General features: G+C 33.7%; 1 protein-coding gene across 1 annotated transcript in view; it reads left to right on the top strand.

Moving 5' to 3' along the window:
• The window catches only part of LOC149787532 (solute carrier family 61 member 1-like), a 76,326-nt gene extending 52,462 nt beyond the window's left edge, over window positions 1-23,864 (top strand). The window contains exon 13 of the mRNA XM_089973661.1: window positions 10,050-23,864. Within this exon, the coding sequence (XP_089829787.1) occupies window positions 10,050-10,164 (115 nt within the window). The 3' untranslated portion in view covers window positions 10,165-23,864. The remainder of the gene's footprint in view (window positions 1-10,049) is intronic.
• The last annotated feature ends 418 nt before the right edge of the window (window positions 23,865-24,282 follow it).

Here is a 24,282-nt window from a genome sequence, read left to right as displayed (position 1 = left end):
GAAGCATGCACAGTATAGCAGTGATAGATCCATGATACGATAAAATGCCGTCTTTCAGGAGTCCTGAATTATAGGGTAGATAGAATGAGAATTTTAAGTGCACAGATTAATTTTATTTGAGAAATGAGAAAATTGGTGAAAGACACTAATGGTTGGAGAGTTTTGGTATGAATAATATAAAATCCTCATTTTTGACAGAACAGCTTACATAATTGTGTAACTTGGAAAGTTTTGACCTGTGTAAAATAAAGTTTTGATGGCTAGATCTTGTGTGGTGGTGGTGGGGTAACACTCTCTCTATTTTTTGAGGGTTTACTGACAATATGGACTTAAAATCCAACCTGTCTTAATCAGCATAACAAGAAAGTAGAAAAAGTTTCCTTATGGGAAGGGTCCACTTAATGCAGGTTAATATCCTCTTGAGAATGAATTAAGAGAGACATAGAGAATGTGACTATGTAAACGAGACCTTTAGACTAGTTTGATTGTATTGCAGAGATCAGTCAAAATCTACAATCCCGATGATGGTAGGTTGAAATGGTTGGTACATAAATCTGTAGTGACTACTCATGGTCAGTTTCTTTAGTGACTACTCATGGTCATTTTCTCTAGTGACTATTCATAGTCAGTTTCTCTTGTGACTATTCATGCTCAGTTTCTCTAGTGACTACTCATGGTCAGTTTCTCTAGTGACTATTCATAGTTTTTTCTCTTGTGACTGTTCATGGTCAGTTTCTCTTGTGACTATTCATGGTCAATTTCTCTAGTGACTACTCATTCTCTGTTCTAGAATGTGTTCTTGCAGGATTGTTGCAAAATTTCTATCAAAATGACATTCAAAAATCAACCAACAGTGCAGAAATGTAACATTATATTTAAAAGTCCTATCTGTATTTTTCTTCATTAAATTCCTCATATGTTTAGAAAAGTCCATCTTCGTTTTCATATTGTTGGTGGGAATTTCCACTTTCACTTCTCAAATAGACTTTATACTACATTCAACTGAATTTCTTGAGATTATCCTGAATGATACGCTTTGCATGAGCATAAGTTTTAGTTTCATAAATGTCTGCAGCTTTTCTTCTAAGTTCTGTTAATGCTGATATTGCAGCAGTGTTATGCCTAAAATCCTATTTGCTTTTTTGACCATAATACCAAGTGAGCTCTGAGTATTGTTCTTGTGTCTGTCAATCAGCCATAGCCTGATTACCATTTTGTATACAGTGTGTAATGTGTGATGTAAATATGGGTTTGATCCAGATTCATGAACACATGTATCCCAGAAGGATCCGTATGGTAGCCAGGTTGTAAATGCCATATAATTAATTCAAGTTGCCAGAAAACTGACTGTAATGACAGTGATCTTAACATGGGCATAATGGATGGATAAAATTAGATGTAAATTAAATTCGCCTCATGCCTTTTACTGTTTAAAGAAATGTGAATAGTTTTTTGATAAAGCATTCATTATAGATTGTGTCAGATGCTGTGTGAAAACTTTAAAAATATTCTGATACAGGTATGAAATAAGAACATATGGAGTTTTTTGGATAAGTTCTCAAAAATGTAAGAAAATAAAGGCACAAAAGATAATATTAATTATTGTTGACTGAGTTGTGAAATGTATTTATAGCAGTTTTATAATGTTAATTGGTCATGGCCTGGACTCAAGAAAAACGAGTTTGCATTTGGTGTTCTGCACAGCAAGACTTGAAAGTTATATGGTAGAGGCATATTGTAGAGGCATATTGCAGAGGCAAGTAAAGTGCTTTGCTCAGCTACTCACCATGCGCTAATCTAGTGGTGGGAGTCAAACCCACATCCCTCTGGTCTAATGCCGAAGCATTAAGCCTCTGTAAATCTCTCAAGGAAAATTTCATTTACAAATGATTTGTGAACCAACCCATAACTACTTCTGGAAATTTAATTTTTTCTTATACAAAAAAAAAATTGATTTTGATTATCATAGGTACTAGTATTTACAACAACTTATTCTTAGGATATAGATATGCCCACCCCCTGAAATAAATAGTGTCACTTGTTTGTCAGATAAAGCCAGTCCTCTGCTATGTGTTTAACAATTTTGATGTAATCCATTTTTGGAACACTACTGATATATTCATTATTTATTAACAGTCACAATGAAGCATATCAGACATACCTTTTTTGAGTCTTACATTTGAAGAGAGTTTCAACATTTGCCAAGGGAACCATAGTTGACTAGATGAAGCATATTTGGACAAAACACAGTATCCCCTTTTCAGAGCTTATCTGGATGCATATCCAGGTAAGCTTATGGTATGGTCCTGCATCCATAATGGTATGGACCTGCATCCATAATGGTATGGCCCTGCATCCACAGTCCATTGTCTGATGTCCATTGCTTATGGTATGGCCCTACATCCATAGTCCATTGTCTGATGTCCATTGCTTATGGTATGGCCCTGCATCCATAGTCCATTGTCTGATGTCCATTGCTTACGGTATGGCCCTGCATCCATAGTCCATTGTCTGACGTCCATTGCTTATGGTATGGCCCTGCATCCATAGTCCATTGTCTGATGTCCATTTCGCATTGTCCCATTCATCAACAACTGTTTGTTACCATTCTTGAGTTCATATTTCGGAGGTGATTTCAATCAAGCTTAGAATTTGGGTTTATATCAACAAAATTTTTAATGAAATAGATGATGAGTGTGATCCACACATACTAATGACTGGCTGAGCTTGTTACCACTCTTGTTACCATGATGTACTTCAGATCCTACTTCAACTATATGCTTACATCATTACCATTTTGGAAGCAGAGTTTTGATCAGACATGGAATATATAGGATATTTGCTTGAAATGAGTGAATATGGATATATTTCATTGAGTGGGTGAAAAACTAAAGTAATTTCACTTATGACATTGCCACTCATGAAAATACTTAACATTTATCAAACTAAAGTATTTTCACTCGTGACTATGCCACTCATAAAAATACTTTAAGTCTATCACCCACGTGATGAAATATATCCATTACACTCTTGTAGCAAGCACATTTTCTTTTTATTTCATGCTCAAACATATTTGCAAGCAAGACGTACTGTATAACAGATTGATGTAGATTTCTTACTAGATCCCAGTTTGCCATTTATTTTCTGCTGTGTTTTATTATTATTCAAATGGAAAACATAAACAGTTAAATAATTCTCCTTCCTAATTCATAGTAGAATATTACTGTAATAAAAAAAATAACTACCAGGTAATTTGCACTTTGTTTGAATTTGAACTTGAGTTATCTTTAAGGGGAGGTGGTCATTTTTACTCCTCAGCTACATAAGCATTTAAGAATAACTTCAGACTTCATGGTTATCTTGTTATTGATGTGGCAGTGAAATTATTTATTCACTCCAATGAATCATCACAATTATTTGTATTGGAAAATCCACTTACTCAGGGCATGGCATGAAATAACTGCTCATATTACCAGAATCTTGGAAATTTTTATAATAATGAGCAGGATCCGTGCATATTAATGAAGTGATCTTGCATCTGATTAGCTAAGCTTATTACCTCCTTGAAGCCATCATTTCATCCAATTGGCTTTTATCATAAAGATATTAGACAATTTTGAATGTGATCAAGATCAATTTATATTCACGAGGTGATCGTGCATCTGACTGGCTATAGCTGTTGTCACTCTTGAAGCCATAGCTTTTTATCCAGTTTGATCAATCTTCAAATACAGGGTGACGATCAATAATGGGTTTTGTAATGCATGGAATCTACACATGGTGAGGTTTACCTCGTACCATTAATAAATCCCTTTTGATCAGACTTGGTAAATAAGCCTAAATCATTTAGATCTTGGAAAAGTACAGTTATGAGCTAGATCCATGTATTGTAATGAGGTGATTTTACATCTCATTCATTGGGATTTTCAACATTTTAACATCTCTATTTCTGATCATAATTTTATATAACTAGGTAAATAGGCTTACATCATCAATAATGATGAGCAAAATCTTTGTATGAGATGATCTTGCACCTGATTGACTGAAAATCTTACCACTTGAAAGATTGTATTACTCTATTATTTTAATCAGACATCTTATAGAGGCTAGGAACACCAAAATTTTGGATGATTTTGTTTAATTATAAGTAATGCATATTTATATGATCTGGGGTTTATTTAACTGCCCTAGTGACTATATGTTTGAATGGATTTTGGGCAAACAATGTCAATAGCTTCTCTCATTAAGATCTGATTGGCTATTAATAGCAATATTGTATCTGATTGGCTATTATTATCAATATTGTATCTGATTGGCTATTAATAACTTAATAGTGTATCTGATTGGCTATTAATAACTTAATATTGTATCTGATTGGCTATTAATAACTTAATATTGTATCTGATTGGCTATTAATGACAATATTGTATTTGATTGGCTATTACTGGCATAATATTGAATCTGATTAACTGAATTTGTTACCTATCTAAATACCAAAGTTCACTTGAATTTTGCTTCATGTTAAGCTTATAGTATCATTGATATAGACACTTATTGTTGTTGTGGGGTTTAATGCCATTTTTCAGCACACGATAGGCTGTGCATGGCAGCCAGTATCAATGGTGGAGGAAGAACCCGGGAAAACCCAGGGAAGAACCACAGGCCCACAAGAAGCTACTGGAAAGCTTTCTCACATACCCACATTGGCCTGATCCCAGACTCGAACCCACGCAAACAGAGGTGAGATGGCAGTGATCTGTAACAGAGAGTGCTTTAGACCACTCAGCCACTCGGGGCCCCTTGATATAGACAGGTCCTATGATAAGTGAGATCATTGCATATTAGCGATACAAAACCTTGCATTTCATTGGCTCATTTTGTTACCTCTATAGATTTAGAGACTACATGTCTCATAAATTTTTTATAAAACTTGGTAAATGAGTTATATCATCCAGATAACTTCGATTATGAACAAGAGACTGAATATTAATTATGCTTTCATCATTAGAAATTAATCAGTAAAACCAACATGATATAAAGTAAGGGAAGTTGTTTATGATGGATGTGTTCCTCCAGCAGTATATAAGCCTGCTTAGTGTAATGGTCAACTATTAAATTATGTTAGCCAGGTGATATCTGTCCCACCTGGGTCTCTTTTTGTCTTATTATAGTACAGAGCTCTCTTGGTAGGGTCATTAAGACTGCATGTACATGCCTGTATGAGTCCCTAGCTTTAAAAATCTGTCAAAAATTTGGTTGATTCTGTCATGTGACACCAAAGAAGACAATAACTCAACAGTTTAATTTTTGCTTGTACTTTGAATATATCCTGCTTCATGTTAGATATAAATATTAGGTTGTTCTTTGAAAAGCATCTGCAGATAAAATATTTCAAGATTTGCTTTGATCTGAAATGATCTCAGACTGAGAGTAGCTTTGCAGACCATGCATGACATTCATAACACTTGACACATAAACCTTGTCATCATAAGAATAAAATAATCAAACTTGTCTTGCCTATTTAATTAGAATGTGTTGGTAATAACTATTTCTAGTTTATGTGATGAATACAAAGGAAAATTTCTACATTCATATATATATATATATATATATATATATATATATATATATATATGTAGTCAAAATTTTGCTTACTTGAAACTACTTACCTTTACCTCCAAAGTGAAGCTAAACCTGTAATATGTCAAGCAAAGATTAATACTGTATTTGCTTGTGTATAATAATCATATATACCTAACTGTGAACAGTTTTGTTTAGACTTTGCACCGTATTCTCCAAGCCTTTTGATCTTAAAATTCAAAGTAAAGGCCAGAGTCCAAATAGTATGACATTGTGTAACTTAAAAGCAAGTTATAATTAGTTGAGTCTAATTGGAAACTGCACAGACCCTGATTGTTAGGCCTTGGGTATGCATTTGAATTTTGCTTTAAAAGATTCAGGAATATCATTCCTTACCCAGTATTCAAGAAGGATTTCTAATCCCATATTCATTGAACTTTTTGAGCAAGAAACTCCAGCTCCAACTCAAAGTAAAAACAACAAGAACAGTTTGTAATTAGAATAAATCTAGAATAAGAGAACTTTCAGATTTGTTAAAACTTTGGTCCCAGTAGCAGACCTCAGAACTTCCATGCCATGGACAACCCCTAAGTGTCAGGTTAGATTCGGATTTTTTGTATTACTTGAAAACTTTAGAGAATAATGGATCTGTCCCATCACCACAAAGAGTGTAGGTAGATCTGAGTCTATACTGTTTATTCTACCTTTGAATTTGATAATACAGTTTAGATACTGATGTGTCTACACACAATGCAACACCATAGCTGGTCTAAGCTGTTCGTTCTACTACTGATTTTCAATGTTCACCATAGATTTATATGTGTCTCAACTTCATGCAACAGCAGATCTTGGTGTAGGTTGTTTGCCTTTGGATCCACATTATATGTCAATAAATTTGGTTGTGATAAATATAAGTTTGGTTTGGTTTAGTTTTCTCTTTTAAAGGAGACCCCAGCTATCTTAATTAGTGCCAGAGCCATTAAAGTGCTTTACAGCTTTTTTTCAAATGTACAGGCTATCAACATCTGATCTTGTACAGTTTAGTTAGGATTCTTATACGAGTTGGCTGTTAGAAAATAAAGAAATGAAGATGTTATGTGAATTTTTTTTATTAACACTTTATGTCAGTTGTATATTAAGCCCCAAAACTTAATCATGTGCTCTTGAAAGCAGCAGAGGTGGTTCTGTGAGAGTTGTGGACTTCAGTTCTTTTTGCTTATTGGCAGTCCTGTCTCCTAAGGAATGATTGCAAAAAAAAAGATGGGTTTTGTAAAGTTTATATTTAAAATTGTGTTGGTAGTACAAAACAAGTAGAAATACAACACCAGTACAGTTGAGACTGTCTTGAAAGACCACCCCTTCTTCCAAAAAAATATGGTATCTCAAGAAAAGTGATCTTTCTTTACAGGTCATACAATTATACAATTAATCACTATGTTTTGAATGCTGGGTCTCTCAAGTGGCCTCATAGCAGTGGTCTCTCAAAACAGGTTTTTAATGTACATATGTAACTGACCTGTATGTAATAAACTAAAATATGCAAATACATTCATCAGATCAGGATGTCTCCATTGACCCTTAGGATGCTTATTTGCACATCCTGATAATTTCTGCACGTTGAAAATACCTACATTTGTGCTTGGACCATAAAGATTTGCAATTTCAGGTTCCGCTGTTTGGAATCACTTACACATCCAGAGCCTTTACCCAAGTTATAGGAGTAGTAGTACATTACCTCTGATTACTGGGAACCCAGATTTTCCAGTATTTCAATGACTGGCTGATCCACAGTGTTATGGTACAGTCCCTCCATCAGGATCTGTTTATTGTTGGTGTACAGTAATTCAGTCTTTTACAAAACCTCAAGAAGTTACAACTCATTCCATCTCAGGACTTTGTTTATGTGGGAATGAACTTCCTCACAAATAAGAACTTAGTCCAGGTCCCACAGGATTGGACAGATTGAATCCTGCCACTTCTAAAGGCTACAAGCAAATATGTTGTTTTCTGTTCACCTTTACCTATCCCTATTGGGAACCTTGAATGATGCTGCTGAGCATGTTCCCTTAGGATATCTCCATATATGCCTTCTACATTTTCTTCTTAGCACAAGATGGAAACCACATAGAGATTTTGTATCAGCTCTGATTTCTCTAGGATCAGATTTACATCACCATTTGCATTGGTTGATGGATAGGAACAGATTCCTGACTGGAGTCCTCATGCATGCACCTGATGCGCTTTCCTATCTGTTTACTGACACATCAGATTCTAACTGAGACACTCATTAAGAGCTGGAGGGCATAATTCTCCAGGATCATTGGACATGGAATGAATCATTCTTCCACATCAACTATATAGAAATGAAAGTCAGTTTGTAGCTTTGGCAAGGTTTCGTCAACAGAGTAAGGTGTCAATCTGTTATAGTCTCCTCAGACAAAATTCTAGAATATCTTGGATGTCAAGGAGGCATACATGGCTCATTTTTTTGCATGGATATCTGTAAGAGGAATGTATTAGCGGACAGTCTGTTAAGGACAGGCAGAGTTAGTCCTCCTGGAATGGTCTCTTCACTGCTCTTTAGCCGAGTCCTTTGACTCCTTATAGAAAAAGCCTCTAGTGGACTCTGTGACCAGGTTCACTTCTGTATTCCTCCAGTCCCAGACAAGAGCATGGGTAGTGGACACATTCATTTTTCATTGGGATGGTCCATTCACATATGCCTTTGTACCATTCTAGCTGCTACCTCAGGTTCTACAAAAGTCAGAGCTTCCACTGCTCTTATTATTCCCATAGTCCCACTGTATCCCCAGTGATCATGGTTCAGCGATCTTCTAGACCTCTTGATAGATCAACCCTGTTATCTGTCTCACAGGAGGAATCTTTTGTTCCAACACAGGGGCTTCCTCCATTACCACAACCCACACTTTCTCCACCATCACACTTGGCTCATTTCATGTGATCTATCTGCAAAGCAAGTTTTCAGGTCGGAATGTCAGTTGCATCTTTCAGACCAGGAGAGATTCTTTATCCAAGGTCTATGATGCCAGGTGGAGCATCATCTGTGGTTGGTGCAGTAGGAAACACATTGATCCTAGCTGTCCTTCTGTAACTTCCATTGCTGATTTCCTTTGTTACTTTTCAAGAACAAAAAGATGTTCAATCTCAGCTATCAAGAGCTATACAATTGACATTTCTAACACACTCATATTCTCTCAGGGCTCAGCTCAGATTCTCACCTTGCTGATCTCTTTAAGTATTTTGAGCTACAGAGACCCGTCTCCTGCAATCTTAAGCTCAGATTGAATCTATCTTGCGTTTTATGATCTTTACCCAAAACCCCATTGAATCGTTGAGTGAGGCTTCCTTTTGGGATCTCACACTCAAGACAATGTTTTTACTTACTTTGGTGTCTGCAAAAAAATGTAGCAAGATTCATGCATTGTATATTGACACTGGCTGCCTCTTTTTTTGAGGAATTAGGAATCAGTTTGTCTCCTTTGTCAATTGTGATTTTTCAGTATAAAAAAATCAGTTCAGAAGCTGCACTACCTATATACCTCCCCAGTCTCAGTCGATTCTGTGCTGGAGATGCTCAAGACAGGATTTTATGCTTCCATATGGTTCTACATTTCTATCTTATTGCCTTGAAAAGGAAACAAAAGGGTAGGAAATGTCTTCTCCTTCCTCTTAAGGGCTCTGTTAATATTTCAGCTTCCACAATCTAACAGTGGATTGTCACCACAATTAAAGGAACATACTACTTCCTTACCAATGCAAACATTTCTTGAAATTAAAAACCCATGAGGTTTGTGCCGTCACTGCCTGATGGATCTGTCTAAATCATTCTTCCTTGAATGGTAACATGACGACAGCCCTTTGGAAATCACATACTAGCTTCTCTCTTTACCTCTTCTTGTTAGCACAACAAAGCAGTCATTTTTTCTCTCTGACCTTTAGTTGCAGCACAACATGTTGCCTAAAGGGACAGAAACATTTTGCAACTGGTTCTCTCCTTCAGATAGTGATTATATTCCTGCTTCTTGCAGTTTTACACATCAGTCTACCCACCTGATAAATACAGCTGCAATGACAACTTGTAAGTTATTGCTGATATTATTGTTTAGTTTGGGATTTTATTTTAATTTTAATTATACAATACTTACCTTTTACTATTTCTGAATGCCCTCTGTGCACTCAGTTCTGGTACAGTTGTCTTCTATGAAAGAGATGACTATTCTTATTTGCGGAGACTGAGTCTTACTGATAATTCTCCACTCTGTGGGAGAAGGTATTCACATTGAACAAAGTTTTTCAACATGAAAAAGTAAGAGCTACGTACTAGCGATGGCTAAGGATTGTATAATTAAAATGAGTTTAATCCTCTCAGAAAAGTACATTTCTGGATATAACTCAACTTTTTTCGAGATCTGTTGCAAGTAAATGCCTAATATTTCTATTTTCTTCAGCCTAAGTAAACTGCCAACACATGGCCGACTGGACACAACAATGGAGCAACATGATGAAGAAATAGATGAACAGAAGGATAGACTGTTGGATGAGTCCAAGGAAGAAGTTGTGTAAATTAATTGAGGAATGATCATAGACAAGACATTTACAGTTTTAAAAATCAAACATGACCAAAGTATTTTAATTTTCATTCAAATTTGTCAAGATTATAGAATATTTTGAATTTTCATTGGACTTGCAGATTTAATAGGTCTGTCAGAAATGAAAGGGCATTCAGCTCAAGACCAGTAGTGCGATACGTATTGTAATTGCAAAGTTGAACTATTGTATAAGCGGGTCCTATATTCACAAAACTCCTCAACTTGAGTGTAATTTCAAGCTCAGTTTTTTAAGTTGATTGTAAAAAGACTTTAATTTGCAAAAGTTAGAAGGGATGAAATCAATTTAAATTATTGTTATTGTTAAGTTATAAAAAATTGTTACAAGAAATATGGAAAAATTAAATTTTTACGACAGACACAAATTTTGTTTGGGTCCACTCAGGTTGAGGAGCTTTGTTATTTGGTCAGGTCTCCATTACTTGTTTGGGTACTAAAACTCTAAAAACTGAAAATTGGTTGGACCAAATTTAATTTTCAGTTTTGAGAGGTTGTCAGTTTACTTAGGGTATCGCAGATGTAGACAAATATGGTTATCCATGTATAAGTAGGTGTACAAACACATAATTATAAATTTTTTCCCCTAGTTTCTAAAACATCGGTTCATGCTCCTTGATCCTGCTAATTTCATCCAGTAAAGATACTTCGGTCCCATAATGATTAGCTAGTCATTCTGACATCTTCACGTGCAAGTATAGTAAAGACAAATGATATTCATGGTTACAAAATTACATATGTGTAATAATTTGCTTTTGAAAATCAGTGAATGCGGCTTTTAAAATACTATTTTCTCGGTTTCCATTGATAAGTTATCGAAAGCTAGACTGCATGCCTGAATGTTAAAGCCTGGGATTTTTAATTTTTTAAAAATTAATCTTTGGATCATTCATAAAAGTGAATAATAATTATGTAATAATCTGATAAAATCTACAGGCATTTAGTTATTACCAATATACCTTGGCCCTTTTTTAAGGTGCAAAGACACAAGATTAGTGTATTGATGGCCATAGCCTGGCCTGTCACCATATATATATCTGATATTATTTTAACCTTGTGTGCCATTGGAACATTTTGACTCACTAACGTAGCTAATATTGTATTTGCCAAAATGGTAAATAATGTGGTTCAGTATGTGTTTGTATTTTACTTAACACATGACCTTGGACTATTTCTGGACCATAAATATTAACATTTTATGGGTTTCAGTTTTATGAAAGTTTTATTTAGTGTCAAATTTAAATTTAGGACCTAAGAATTGTTTTGGTAACAGGGGAAAAATGATGATTATCAATAAGGTTATATTTGGGACCAAAGATAAATGTAATCTTGAGGGAATTTGGGTGTACCAGGGTTAAAGTTTTGAGGGGTTTGATTATGTTTCATATATTTAAGTGACATTTCTGGAAAAATTATGTGCCTTTTACTTAATTTTGATCCTTTTGGCTTGTAAATAGTTACACTGATGAAATCTGGAAAAAAGATGGTTTGTGCTGATTTTATCACATGATTTTTTTATGTCTAAATGTTTTAGCTCACTGTTTTCAATTAAATATATTTTATTGTTTCAAATTTTACTAAATGCCATATATACTTGCTTATAAGTGGCATCCAACTGCGAAGAACACAGACACAGATCTACAGTTGTATAATGCGACAGTAGATCTGGTTCTCTGCATTTTGTTAATAGTTATGAGAAGAACAAATAACTTAGATTGTGATTTCTAGCACATTATGTGAAAGCAGACCAGGGTCTGTGATGTTTACAGTTGGATTTGAATAATTAGCAAGTAAATATGATAATTAGAATACTGTAAATTCATCTATTTTGTGGTTACCTATTGTTGTGTTGCAAAAACTTTCAGTTTGTACCTGAATTCTTGGAATAGGAAAAACAGCTCTTGCCATATTAGGAAAATTCTTTATTGAGAAATATAATTACATCACAATAAATTGAAAGAACAGTATAAGCATTTGGGATGAAATAATACAAACATTTTAACAATAAATAATTTGGTTGTATTTCACCCACTTCCATATTCTCATTTTCTGTTGTTCGGTATTCCAGACTTATTAACACTGACATTCTTGAGGGATAGAATGGTTGGAAATTATCTATCTGTCAGAGTGGTTAAACACAAAAACCAATGGAAGAATTTGTATATTTAACATTCTTTTGTGACAAAAAAAAATGTATTTGAAGCAAGTGGTTTTCTGCTTGCTTTGACATTAATGGCATGAAAAACTCCATAAATATTTGTAGTGAGAATGCTGATTTTATTTAAAATACTTGTTTACTATTTTCTGCTGTAAAGAGATATTGTAAAATTATTAATCTTTACAGCTTTTGCAATATATTTTGAATTAATCTGTGTGGATTTCAATCTATTTAAATGGTTTTTTTGATTAAAATTGTTGATTAAGAGGATAATTTGTTGTTTAACTAAAGATAAGTTTATATCTGCGTTTATTTCTATTAAGTCCATTTTAATATATAAAACATTTTTTTAGATAAAGTTAGATGAAGAAAGTTATTAAAACTGCATTTTATGTTCTTTATTGTAAGGTGTAACAGAAGGATACATCATACAGTATTTAAGAATATTTGTATTAAATGGAATCTCTGTTAATATGTTTGAACCATGATAAACTGACACATATTTTTTAAGATATGATGATAAGAATCAACTGTGAATCTCTATACAAAACTGAGCTTGATGACATAAAAAATTTCAAGTCACACTAATATGACTTAATTAATCCTGTAAAACATGAAGTTCAATTCTTATAATTACAAATAATTATTAAAATAATAATGAATCTCAAATAAATAACAGAAACATATTGTAACCATTATTTACAAATATTGTTAAAGAACATGAAAGGTTGCATGCATACATATAGTATATCATTCTGGTGTTATCCACTAATAACTTCTTGTCTGCATCAGATGATGTGATTTTAACCAATGTAAATGCTTGTTACAAAGGCTTGGTAAAAAAATTAATTATATAAACAATGCATATTCTGTTGCTATATTCTTCTAACTAAAACACCAAATTTTTGCCTGTCAATCTACCGAAAATATTTTTGCAAGGTTATTCTGGTAAGATTTTAATAATTTTTGAAAGTCAGGTTACATAAACCCTACAGGATCTGTATTGCGCCAGCAGAATTAGTAGACAGAGCATTACAGTTGGTTTCATTTTATGAATTTAAAATAAAATAAGTTGTTTCTTTCTTTATTATTCGTGTTGTTGAATTTTATAAATTTTATGCAAGTACATATGCAAGATTTAATTTATCACTGATGGCATAAAATAATTTTGTTCTCTATTAAGAAAGTAATTTTGTATTCTAAAGCACATATTAAATCATACTGCGTTTTTTATGGCCCTATGTTCATGTAATGTCATGCTATATTTTCACATGGGAAATGTCAGTAATTTGGCACAGCCATTTGACACATTGTATGGCACTATGTTTATGTAATGTCATTATGCTATATTTTCACATGGGAAATGTCAGTAATTTGGCACAGCCATTTGACACATTATATTTGCAACATGTGATAAACATCATTGTGACTGCTCTGGTGGCCTAGTGGTTAGAGCGTCCACCCCAGATGCAGGAGGTTGTGGGATCGAACCCTGGCTGAATCATACCAAAAGACTTTTAAAAACGGTAATAACAGCTCCCTTGCTTGGTGCTCAGCATTAAGAGGTTAGTGTTTGGACTGGTCGGCCTGGTGTCAGGATAATGTGACTGGGTGGCACGTCATGCTACATGTCCGCGGCATGATGCCTCAGTGCTAGACATCACTATAAACTGCCACACTGCAGATATTGTAGCGATATGACTGGAAAATTGTTAAAGCTATGTTAAAATCTAAATCACACACACACACATTCTTTTTGAGAAATCCTAAACTACATTAGCAAATGCTTGTAGGAACCTATAATTTCTTGCCTGAAACTGATAGTGGCATATATATAGATATAGGAATCATGACTTTTCTGTTTCTTTATATTTGTGGCTTTTTTATTATCCCCAGGCTGCTTGTAGAGTGGACATCTTGATTAGTCTTGTCTATCAGTGTTGACACTTTTGGGATAAAAACCTTCTTAGCACACATTAGCAAAAATTACTAGCAGACAAATTAAATTTTTCAGACTTATGTTAGCAAATATTTAGACTATTAGAGTAATATTTAAATGTTTAACACATTTTTTTAACTCTTTCAGGCTTGTCTTATTTTTTGTATTTTTGTACTATATATAAATGACCTAATTATATTTTCAGACCATTACAGCTATTTTTCAGGTTTTTTAGCATGTGAACCTTGTTTACTGAAGACTTTTTCATTTTTACTTAAAGTTTAGCACAAACCATGTTAGAGGTAGTCCAATGAAATTTGATATGCATGTTTATTCATCATTGCGTACACATGTGGATGACCTAATTAGTTTTCATGCAATTATATCAATATTTCCAATATTTTCTAAACTTCTGAATTTGTGCAATGTGGACTTTTTTCATCAGCAGTGTGTTCATTGTGTTTTTACAAACAAACAAAGTCTTGTAACAAAAAAGACATCCAAGACATGAATCAGGCACATATATTATGCAGTGGGTAACAATATTGTTCAATCTGGGAAGAAAGCATATTTGTACAAGAAAACAATATAAAGTGAAAGTCAACAGTTCGGCTAAGAAAGTTCACGGAGATGACAGCAGTTCAAGATTTTGTGTAAGAAACATGAATATTAATGAAAACAAAGCAGTCCAAATTTTATGGAAAAAATTATGGAACTGCAAATGTTTGGAAAAACATTTTAAATGAAATTTTCTATGTGGGCACAGGTAGGGAGAAAAGTACTTCAGCAGCAGTATGATAGACTGGTACACAGAATTTACTTTCTCATTGTAAAACCAGGAGCAAAATTGCATGAAATAGAATTGTTACTGTTTGTCATCCACAAAATCAATCCAGATTAAATATTTTCTCTGCGTTCACATTTATAATTTATACATATTTGAAGATATGAGCTAACAATGAACCAACAGGTTTGTTTTATTGTTGAAAGCAGTGTCTCTCCAGCATCACCAGTACATGGTCAAAAAATTCACCATAACTGTTTTAGCAAAGAAAAGTAGATTATTGTATCCAGACTGTTTTATTGCTGCTAACATAATTGACAAAATTGAATGCACACATCAAGCTTCAAAAGTACTCATCTGACGTTTCAGTGATCTTTCCCATCCTGCTTTAGATATTTAGACAGCTTTGCTGGGGTGGCAGGTTAGAGCACATTTCTTGTTGACAAATTAGAATTTGCCAGAACTCTGTTGTAGTGGCATAGTGTATTCACTTTAAACGGGGGCAAGTAGGTGTTTATGATTGCTGTGACTTAATTTTGCCTATAATTAACAGTAACCTCTAAGAACATACCAATCTGTAATAACTCTGGTCAGTGGTCGATTGGAATTTTGCAATGCAGTGCAATGTATCTGCAGACCATAGAGTTTCTGGCATATTCTGATGATATAATTGTAGTCGCAGGATAAATCTAACTGCAGTATGTTCTAAATTTAGTTTGCATGCTTATCATCCCTAAACTTAGATGATGACATTCAAATAAAGTTTTCTACAGTCATTTTCTTTTTAGTCCCTCCCACCAGTCCAGTCAAATCTATATGCATTAGTTTGTGGAATATGCACATGCACTATAAACTCTATTCAGACTTAAGACAGCCAAGGGGCAGATATTTTTGTAGGCTTCTTTATCGATCATGGATTTTGTTTTAAAACTGCTGTTTTGTATAATTCCCTTGATCACTTATACCCATTTCCTATATACACAGACAAGAGCAAAAATAGAACATGATATCATAGATGAAAATATAGATCCTTGTCAGGTACACAGTCCTCTTTACCATGTGCATGCTGGGTAGATTCTTGTTTTAATCAGCTTTCTCATCAGTCATCAAACATAATTATTGGTAGGCCCACAATTTAGTTAACACAGATTTACATTAAGTGTGCTGGGTAGACCATTCCCTATTAGAGTCAACCTTTCTTGCATGAAGGACTTACTCTTTTCCATTAAGACAAAGCAACAGTCCATAAAGACCTTTTCCAATATCTGTAATCAAATAAAGAGGTTGTTGATAACATGAAACCAGATTGTTAGGCTGTAAACAGATGAAAAACAACTGAAGAGATAAATAGAAAAGATAATTTGTGAGGAAAACTAATGTTTATGATTATTGTTTTGGTGAAAAATGTTTAAACAATTCAGGGTTCTGGAATTCAAGATACGGACACCATTTATTCACATGTGGCCATAAATATGATTGTATACAAGTTTGTTCCATTTAACAGACCTGTTATCCACTCAGGATGGGCTGCCTATATTTAGAAACACTTTCATTAGGATTCCTGTGAAGCATGCTCATTTGTTGACATTTTCTGTGGCATATTTAAATTTAAAATTTATTGGGAGTCACTTATCGATTACTATGGATTTACATTGTTGCTATGTCCATATTGTTTTAGTTCATTATCATATTTTTCTTTTCCTTTTTGTTTTTCAATTAATGTAGCATGGTAGTTTTTTGTTTGCTTTTATTTAGAATAGTGATCTAGAAGATGTCTGCAGTTCATATCTCTGATGCTCTTTTGTCATAAAGCACAAGAAAAGTTCACTTATCTGTGGCATATTTTGTGAAATATAATGTGTCTTCACTGTACGCAAGAAATCCAGTTTATTTTGGGGAAAATCCAAAACTGGACATACTCCAGTTAGTGTACTGTTACAAGTAATCATAAAGGAAAGATATATTTCATTCTTCAGCTGTAAATATCTAATAAATTATATAATGGAAACAATTCAGCTTGAATGATTTTTTTATTTTTTTCACCATTGTTACTTGTTACATTGATTTAAGCTTTGATAGAAAAGGAATCCATGGTATTACACATATTTGCATGCTTATTTTTGGACATTCAACCATAGCCTGATTATACAAGCCATGTAGGAACTATACTGTCTTATACCATTAATTAGGCATATGTGCCAATTTAAGGTTTTGATTCATTTTACTGTTCAGTTGTCAGAGAAATAAAATTCACTTCTAGAATCACCAAAACATTGTTCATTCATAAGGTCATTTTAAAGCAACAGTTGAATAAATAGAAGTTGAATAAAAGGGAATAGATTTTATTAAAAATATTTACTGAAGATAATTCATCTTGTCACAGATTTATTCTAAGGAGTAACAATGGCAAAGTAAAGAAACATAGCTAATGTGATCAAAACAATATCAGTTCTTTATTTATATTTTATCTTTTATCTAGGCCAGAAGAAAATGGATTTTTTCATTTGGCAAAAGATAAAACTGTAACAGACACATGCAATGACTTAATTTTATTATCCCAATTCATTTATTTAAATAAGTGACGCATTCAGTGACATCACAACATTAACAAAAAAGGCAGAACCAACATAAAGATATAATTTTATATAAATTTAATGTCACATGCATAAATGTTTCAGAAGTCTTATTGAACTATATGTGATCTTTTTCAACTATGCATGCCCATTACCATACTTGTCATCATACTTTACAACTTGTGGTAATAAGCACTAGAAGAAGTTTACATTTCTAAGACAAATGCATAGCATGTCATATCTACATATAGAAACCTCCTTTCTTAAAAATTGGCCTGTCATTGACACTGTTTGGCATCATATCTTTTGTTTGAAATAAATTTATCCAATGTGGTCCAGTTAGTAGGCATTTCAAGCAGCATGTCTTAATTTAATATTCCATCTGAGCTCGCTGACAACCAGTTCTCTTGCACAGAAACATGCATTTCTTTTTCAATAACAGAACAGCAGGTGATAATTAGAAAACCGTGTCAGTTATGATTTGTTTTGTAATAAGACTTGCAGTTTATTCATATTTCCATAAAGACGGATGATGCTATTCCTTACTACTAATTTAGGTATTCAAGCCCTTAGAGTGTTCATCTACAATTTAGATACCAAGGAATCACCAGTTTCCATTTAACAAAAGTTCCTTGCATGCACACAAAAATAGAACGGTACCTTGCTGATGTGCCATTTAACCCAGATACATTATATATTATATGTATGCCCACTTTGAATCATTACGTTACTGACTTTAATCTGTTGTTGATGTAGTTGTGTAGTATCAAAGAAACAGTTAATTTGGCATTGGGATTATACATTAATGTTTTATGAAGGTTTAAACAAAGTGATCAGTTAGTTTGATTAAACCAATGATTTATAAAGAAAGGTTTAAAAAAAAGTAATCAGTTAGTTTGATTAAACCAATAATTTATAGAGAACACATGGAATAAGATGATTGAGACTAGACTCTATTCAACCATCAGTCTCATGAGACTAGACTCTATTCAACCATCAGTCTCATGAGACTAGACTCTATTCAACCATCAGTCTCATGAATTGTCAGCTGTCCAAACCACCTTTATGTTTCCTGTTGAGTTTAGGCAATTTAGGCTTATCTGTAATAGTCCCTATTCTTGTGTTTTCAACTGTTCTTAGAATTTTTCAAAAGGCCATTTACTTTTTGTATTCTCTCCTTATATTACATCATTAAATTTCTTTGTTTGCATGTTTTGCAGATATTGTTTCTCAACTGCTATGTGCTATTGCATGTATTTGTGAGAAAAATATTTTTTTAAACGGTGGATTCCTACTCAGTTTCTTTATCTTCTACACAAATTTTAAAACACAAAAAAAAAATACACTCCACATAGTTCCCAGATTTACAGTATGTACATGTACATATATATTGCCTCTGTATCATAGGTGGAATAAGACAATCTGTTGGAAAGGAAATAATACATCAAGTTTGAATAAGGCCTCTCTAATGTTATTCATGTATTGCATACCCTAACCCTCTTGCTACTCAGTGTAGTCCCAAATCTGCCACATATGATACCCTTGGATACAGTGTAGTCTCAGATCTGCCATGGTGGTGCTCTACAGTTTCATACTTTGCATAGGGTTAGATTTTTAAAGAAAAAGAAGTTCTCTGGTTTTCTTGACACTGGTTAAAAAGACTATTTAAAAAGAACCTTGGGTATCTTATGTAGTGATAAAATACTTTCCTGTTATTTTGTTGTATGGTTGTTAGGTGTAATATGGGTTATAGAATATACAGCTTGGCTTTCACGTTTAAAAAATTGCTAGCTCCATATGGTCATTTTCATATCCTGGACTTCAGAGGTAAATTTTATTTTTTAAAAAGAGCCAATAACTTTTTTACATTTTATAAATATGGTAATTCATTGCGTTGCACTTTTAGAAGCCTGTATTGTCTAGTGTGGCAAAATTAATTTTTCTTATTTTAATAATTTCTAAAGATAATGTACTTGACACTAATTAGGCTGATCTTTTGAGCACAAGGGAGGAGTCATTTTCATTAGCTGTGTGCTTATCATGTTGAATTACCACAAGGACACATCCATAGAAATTTCAGCCACAGTACATTAAAGTAACCCGAGGTATACCAATATTCTCTCCATTGTAGATCTTGTAAATAAAAACAACTTCACCTTACATACAACACAACACTTTCTCAAAAGCTCATAAAATATTCACTTCCAGATCTGCCATGGTCTCATGCCCTAAAGTACAGTCTAGTTCCAAATCTGCCATGGTCTCATGCCCTAAAGTACAGTCTAGTTCCAGATCTGCCACGGTCTCATGCCGTAAAGTACAATCTAGTTCCAGATCTGCCATGGTCTCATGCCCTAAAGTACAATCTAGTTCCAAATCTTCTATGGTCTCATGCCCTAAAGTACAATCTAGTTCCAGATCTTCCATGGTCTCATGCCCTAAAGTACAATCTAGTTCCAGATCTGCCATGGTCTCATGCCCTAAAGTACAATCTAGTTCCAAATCTGCCATGGTCTCATGCCCTAAAGTACAATCTAGTTCCAGATCTGCCATGGTCTCATGCCCTAAAATCCAATGCAGTCTTAGACCTGCACTATGATGCATTGTAATTCCATATCTGCCATGATATAATGCCCTGTAATCCCAGATCTGCCAAGGTATCATGCCCTAAAGTACAATCTAGTTCCAAATCTGCCATGGTCTCATGCCCTAAAGTACAATCTAGTTCCAGATCTGCCATGGTCTCATGCCCTAAAGTACAATCTAGTTCCAGATCTGCCATGGTCTCATGCCCTAAAGTACAATCTAGTTCCAGATCTGCCATGGTCTCATGCCCTAAAGTACAATCTAGTTCCAGATCTGCCATGGTCTCATGCCCTAAAATCCAATGCAGTCTTAGACCTGCACTATGATGCATTGTAATTCCATATCTGCCATGATATAATGCCCTGTAATCCCAGATCTGCCAAGGTATCATGCCCTAAAGTACAAATTAGTTCCAGATCTGCTATGGTATAAAGCGCTATAAAACAATGTATTCCCACATCTGCCATACTATAATGCCCTAGCATACAGTGTAGTTCCAGATCTGCCTTGATATAATGCCTTAGTATACAGTGTTGTCCCAGATCTGCCTTGGTATAATGCCCTAGGATAAAGTATAGTCCCAGATCTACCTTGGAATAATTACTTAGGATATCATACAGTCCCAAATCTGCCTTGGACTAATTTTCTAGGATATAATGTAGTCCCAGATCTGCCACAATATAATGCCCTAGGGCACAGTACAGTCCCTGATCTGTATTGATATAATGTCATATGACACAACGTAGTCCCATGTCTGCCCTGGTATTATACACTAGGTTACAGTGTAGTACCAGATCTGACCTGGTATAATGCCCATTGATACAATATTGGCCCATATCTGCCATGGTAATAGTGCCTTAAGATAAAATGTGGTTTCCAGATCTACCTCGTTAATAATGCCCTAGGATATATGCCATGGTAATAATGCCCTAGGATACAATGAAGTCCCAGATATGCCAAGATAATAATGCCCTAGGATACAATGAAGTCCCAGATCTACCTCGTTAATAATGCCCTAGGATACACTGTAGTTCCAGATCTGCCAAGGTAATAGTGCCCTAGGATACAATGTAGTCTCAGATCTGCCAAGGTAATAGTGCCCTAGGATACACTGTAGTCCCAGATCTGCCAAGGTAATAGTGCCCTAGGATACACTGTAGTCCCAGATCTACCAAGGTAATAGTGCCCTAGGATACAATGTAGTCCCAGATCTGCCAAGGTAATAGTGCCCTAAGATACAATGTAGTCCCAGATCTGCCAAGGTAATAGTGCCCTAGGATACAATGTAGTCCTAGATATGCCAAGGTAATAGTGCCTTAGGATTCATTGAAGTCCCAGATCTACCTTGTTAATAATGCCCTAGGAAATAATGTAGTCCTAGATCTGCCAAGGTAATAATGCCCTAGGATACAATGGAGTCTGAACTCTTCTTCATTAATAATGACCTAAGATACAATGTAGTCCCAGATCTGCCTTGGTAATAATGCCCTAAGATACAATGTTCTACATGTGATATAAAGCTGTAGATCAAGATCTGATTTTTCATAACTGCAATCAAGAAACATCTCATCTTTATTGTGATTTTATTATCAGCCAGTGAAAAATAATGCTACAAATTATTGTTCCATGCTGTTGGTCAATTAAATCGCGAGTGCAAACTTGAGGTCAAGAGTTAAGGTGTACAAACTTTTGACCTTAAAAATCTGATTTATATAAGCCACTGGATCCAACTGACCTATTTCTGTTATTAATAACTGCAATGATTAGCAAAGCAAGTTCAGAAATAAGCATAAATTTCATCCATAGAAGCAGATTTTACACTGCAAATCAAAACTAAGAGCACTGATATATTTAAGGAAATCATCATAAAACATGATAATTCAAAATATATTGTCGACTATGTGGGATTCAGGTCATTTCTTAAAATCAAGTGGAGAGAGTTTCTTAAGACCTTTCCACCTTGTAATAGATATTTAGACTGTCAAAATATTTTATATGAGGCATAAAGGTTAGAGAAACCGCATAATAAACACTGAGTTTATATACTATCATCTTGAGAATGATAGGAGAATGCTGCAAAAATCTAGTACGATTGCTAATATAAATTTATACATATTGTATTTTGAGTTTGCTATCTTAAGATTATTTTAGGATTGTTAAGATGCATTTTTAAATGTCAGATGTATTACATTATTTCATGTACCTGTTGACAATATTCATTCTAACATGACTACGCAAATTCTATCATTAAACATGAAACAGATATTATTTTATCAATTCAAACATTCCTTTTGATTGTTTTTCAAAAAATATGTAGAGACCAGTATTTCTGGCATATTCTTTGTTAATTTAATCTACTTGATTGATACAAGCATTTATTATGGAGGGTGATGACCACATAATTCTATGTATATATTTTGTTTTTATATATTATGAATATTCTGATTTGTATTATTAATGTGTTTGTACTTTTTGTTTATGTCAACTGTATATTATGTGTTGTGTCTTTACCTCTGGAAATATGTTTGACTTTGTATTTATGTATGGTACTTTAATATGACAATTTCATATCTTTAAATTCTGCGTGATTTATTATAATAGTTTTGATATTAGACATGTTAGCATGCTGAGTTATTTCTTAGCAACTGTAAAACTCATCTTTGTACATGACAGATTTCATTGCAAGATATATGGCTATGCGTCATCCAGGTGAAAAGTTAACATCCTGGAAGTTACAATGTAGCACAAAGAAATCTGCAAATAAGTTGTTAACATAAGGTAAGTTGTGATAAAAATAATATCACATTATGACAGTAGATGGCTGCATGAAATCTGACTGAAAACAATTATCGTGTATATTGCTTATTCTGATCACTGAGATCAAAAGATTTGATATGGTCCACACAATACTGGGTTTGGTAGGCAAACTGTGTGCCATTAATGATGTAGAATTTGATCTTTGCTTCCACCATGCCTCAAGCAAAGCTGCATCTTGAGTATTCTTATTTATGCTTAATGTGAATTCTTTAAATTAACAGTCAAATCACAAGATATTTTCTTGGTAAAGATGGAACTAAGAATTACATCAAATATATACAGAAAATGCAAACATAGAATAAAGAAAATTGTATTATATTTCATAAAATATATTCCCAGAATTAGTGTGGTGATTCCCCACAATACTTTATTATCAAATTTCACATGCATTTTATGCATATCATTTTATCAAGTAACTTTTGCCAGTTCCACATCATAATTTTGTAAACTTTTATTTTTAATGTCCAAATTTGATAAATGAAGATATTATTTCAAAATTGAAACCTTTTTACATGGCAAAACATCCTATGTGACAGCAGTTTTATACAAAATAGTTTAGGTTCCATGCTTTTGTGAAGTTATTGATTCATTCTCTATTTTTATTGATAATTGTGAATCAAACTGTCTGCCATTCACAATGTAACAAGTCTTTCTCTTTCAACATGGTGCTAATAATTCACGATTAAATCGTATCTTGTTATAAATTTAATTAATTTTTATTTCAATGATTGTAAACTTTGGTTTTGCATACAGCTGAATTGTACATATATAATCAATATAGAAATAAAGACATTTGCAAATATTTGGTAATTGATAGCACATGATTGATATGCCACCAATTAATGCCAGTGACCTTGAAAACAGGTCGAAAGTATGGATTAACTTCTATGGTTATCTTAAAATGGAACTTCCAAAATATACAATGGTGAGAGTTATCATCTCCAAAAAAAACACCAATTTTCCTAATGGCTAAGGATTTGTAACTAATTTCGTGGAAGAGATTTATATATTTAGACAAACTTAGGAGATCATGTTATGAGGAGTTATCTTTATACAACAAACAAGATGACATTTTTAAAGTTGAGACAATTTGAAAATTAATATAAAGGTATAAATATGTACTGGTAAAATAGAAAGGACATCACATCTTTTATAATAGCTGGGACTAGAAGAAAATATAGTTTGACCCAGAAGAAAATATTGTCACTGAAATAGTTTTT

This window comes from Sinohyriopsis cumingii, chromosome 11 (genome assembly GCF_028554795.1).
Source record: "Sinohyriopsis cumingii isolate HCF-2022 chromosome 11, ASM2855479v2, whole genome shotgun sequence".
Classification (NCBI taxonomy): domain Eukaryota; kingdom Metazoa; phylum Mollusca; class Bivalvia; order Unionida; family Unionidae; genus Sinohyriopsis; species Sinohyriopsis cumingii.
This window is presented reverse-complemented; position numbering and strand designations above follow the sequence as displayed.